At 50.3% G+C, this 1508-nt stretch overlaps 1 protein-coding gene across 1 annotated transcript in view; it reads left to right on the plus strand.

The window, feature by feature from the left end:
• The window catches only part of ccdc18 (coiled-coil domain containing 18), a 39200-nt gene that overhangs the window by 11426 nt on the left and 26266 nt on the right, over positions 1 to 1508 (plus strand). The window contains exons 6-10 of the mRNA XM_015396086.1: positions 156 to 284; positions 362 to 458; positions 540 to 661; positions 867 to 1146; positions 1247 to 1334. Coding sequence (XP_015251572.1) covers positions 156 to 284; positions 362 to 458; positions 540 to 661; positions 867 to 1146; positions 1247 to 1334 — 716 coding nt within the window. The remainder of the gene's footprint in view (positions 1 to 155; positions 285 to 361; positions 459 to 539; positions 662 to 866; positions 1147 to 1246; positions 1335 to 1508) is intronic.

Below are 1508 nucleotides of genomic sequence, written 5' to 3' on the forward strand. Positions count from 1 at the left end.
AAGCTTTATCAGGAAGGAAAGTTTTAAGCCTAGCCTTAAAAGTAGACAGGGTGTCTGCCTGATAAATAAAAGTTTTCCTAACTCTCTATAGGCGAGCTACCAAAAGGACTCCTCAGTATTTACTGTATTTATCTGGCGTGCTGTGTGATTCGTAGGGCAGCGGAGCTGAGGGCCGAATGTTGTCAGGAAGCTGCAGCTTGCAGCGAAGCCGCGGTCGCCGCTCTGACCGAGGAGCTGAGGATGCTGAGGGAGGAACTGGACAGCAGAACAACGATGGGAAAGAGGCGAGGATTTCACACGCAGCCACAGGTTTCCGTCCCGACGCGGAGCTCTGACGCCGTGTTTCATCCTCCCATCGCAGGGCTGAGCAGCAGAGGAACCAAGCGCTTCAAAATGCAGAGAAACTCAAAGAAGCTTTCAAAGATTACAGAAACACGGTTTCTGTTAAACTCCAAAAGGTAGAAGCATCAGAACCATTTAATTAAAAGCCAAAGTTAACCGTTGAGGCTGTAAAATGTTTTTATTTTTGTGTCTTTAAGGCGATGGAGAGCGAGACCAAACTGAAGGAGAGTCTGACTGAGTCTGACAGGGAGAAGGAGGAACTGGAGAGGAAGTTTTCTGTGTTGGAACGAGAGAAAGCAGAGCAGAACCACACTGTTGGGTACTAACAGTCTGCCATAGAGAAATTAAAAAAGGGTTTTAATTTCTTTTCACTACATATTGTATCCGTGTTCAGTTATGTTTCACGTTATCCCTCCTTCCTTCCTCCGCTGTTCTGATCAGAAAAAGGTTTTGAGAGAAACTGATGTTAGAACCACATTCACTCCATGAATCTGCAGCATGCTTTGTTTTTCTGCTCCATCCAGTCGGTTGCAGGAGGAGCTGAGACAGACCCAGGCTGCTGCTGCTCATCTCCAAGCCCAGGTGGATCAGACGGGGCACAGAGCCTCCCAGCTGGAGCAGCAGCTCTCAGAACAAGGCGTAGAGGCCAGGGAGGTGGCGTCCCTGCGCAGGGAGGCTGAGCAGCTGCGGGTTCTGACCCGTGACCAGGAGCAGCAGGTGGCCCAGAGCCAGAGGGAGGCTCAGCGGAGCCAGGCCGAGCTGGCCAGCCTGGAGGCAGTGCTGGCTCTGCTGCATCTCCAGGAGGTCTGCCATGCTTTCAAACCCTCTCACCAACATCCTCAAGGATTCGTTTCTGTTAGAATCAACAGGTGAGGGTAACGGACATGTCTGTGTGTTCATCAAGGCTCCTGCAGGGCCGCTCTGCTCCAGTCCATGCATGCTGCCCCCAGTGGACTATTCAGGAGCTGCACATCTGATGAAGCTGAAGCCAGGTAAGTCCTCATAGATGCTAAACCCTCTTGGGTCAGCTCACTTCTTCAGCAATTCCTACTCGTGTTTGTGTTGCTATTTCATCTCTCCTTCCATTTGCATTGATTCCTGTTCTAAATGCAGCCGAACCTCATGAAAACTGACTAGTTATGGTAGCGGAGTTCTCTTCCTATCTC

The sequence above is a fragment of the Cyprinodon variegatus genome, unplaced genomic scaffold (genome assembly GCF_000732505.1).
Source record: "Cyprinodon variegatus isolate N-32 unplaced genomic scaffold, C_variegatus-1.0 Scaffold775, whole genome shotgun sequence".
NCBI lineage: Eukaryota > Metazoa > Chordata > Actinopteri > Cyprinodontiformes > Cyprinodontidae > Cyprinodon > Cyprinodon variegatus.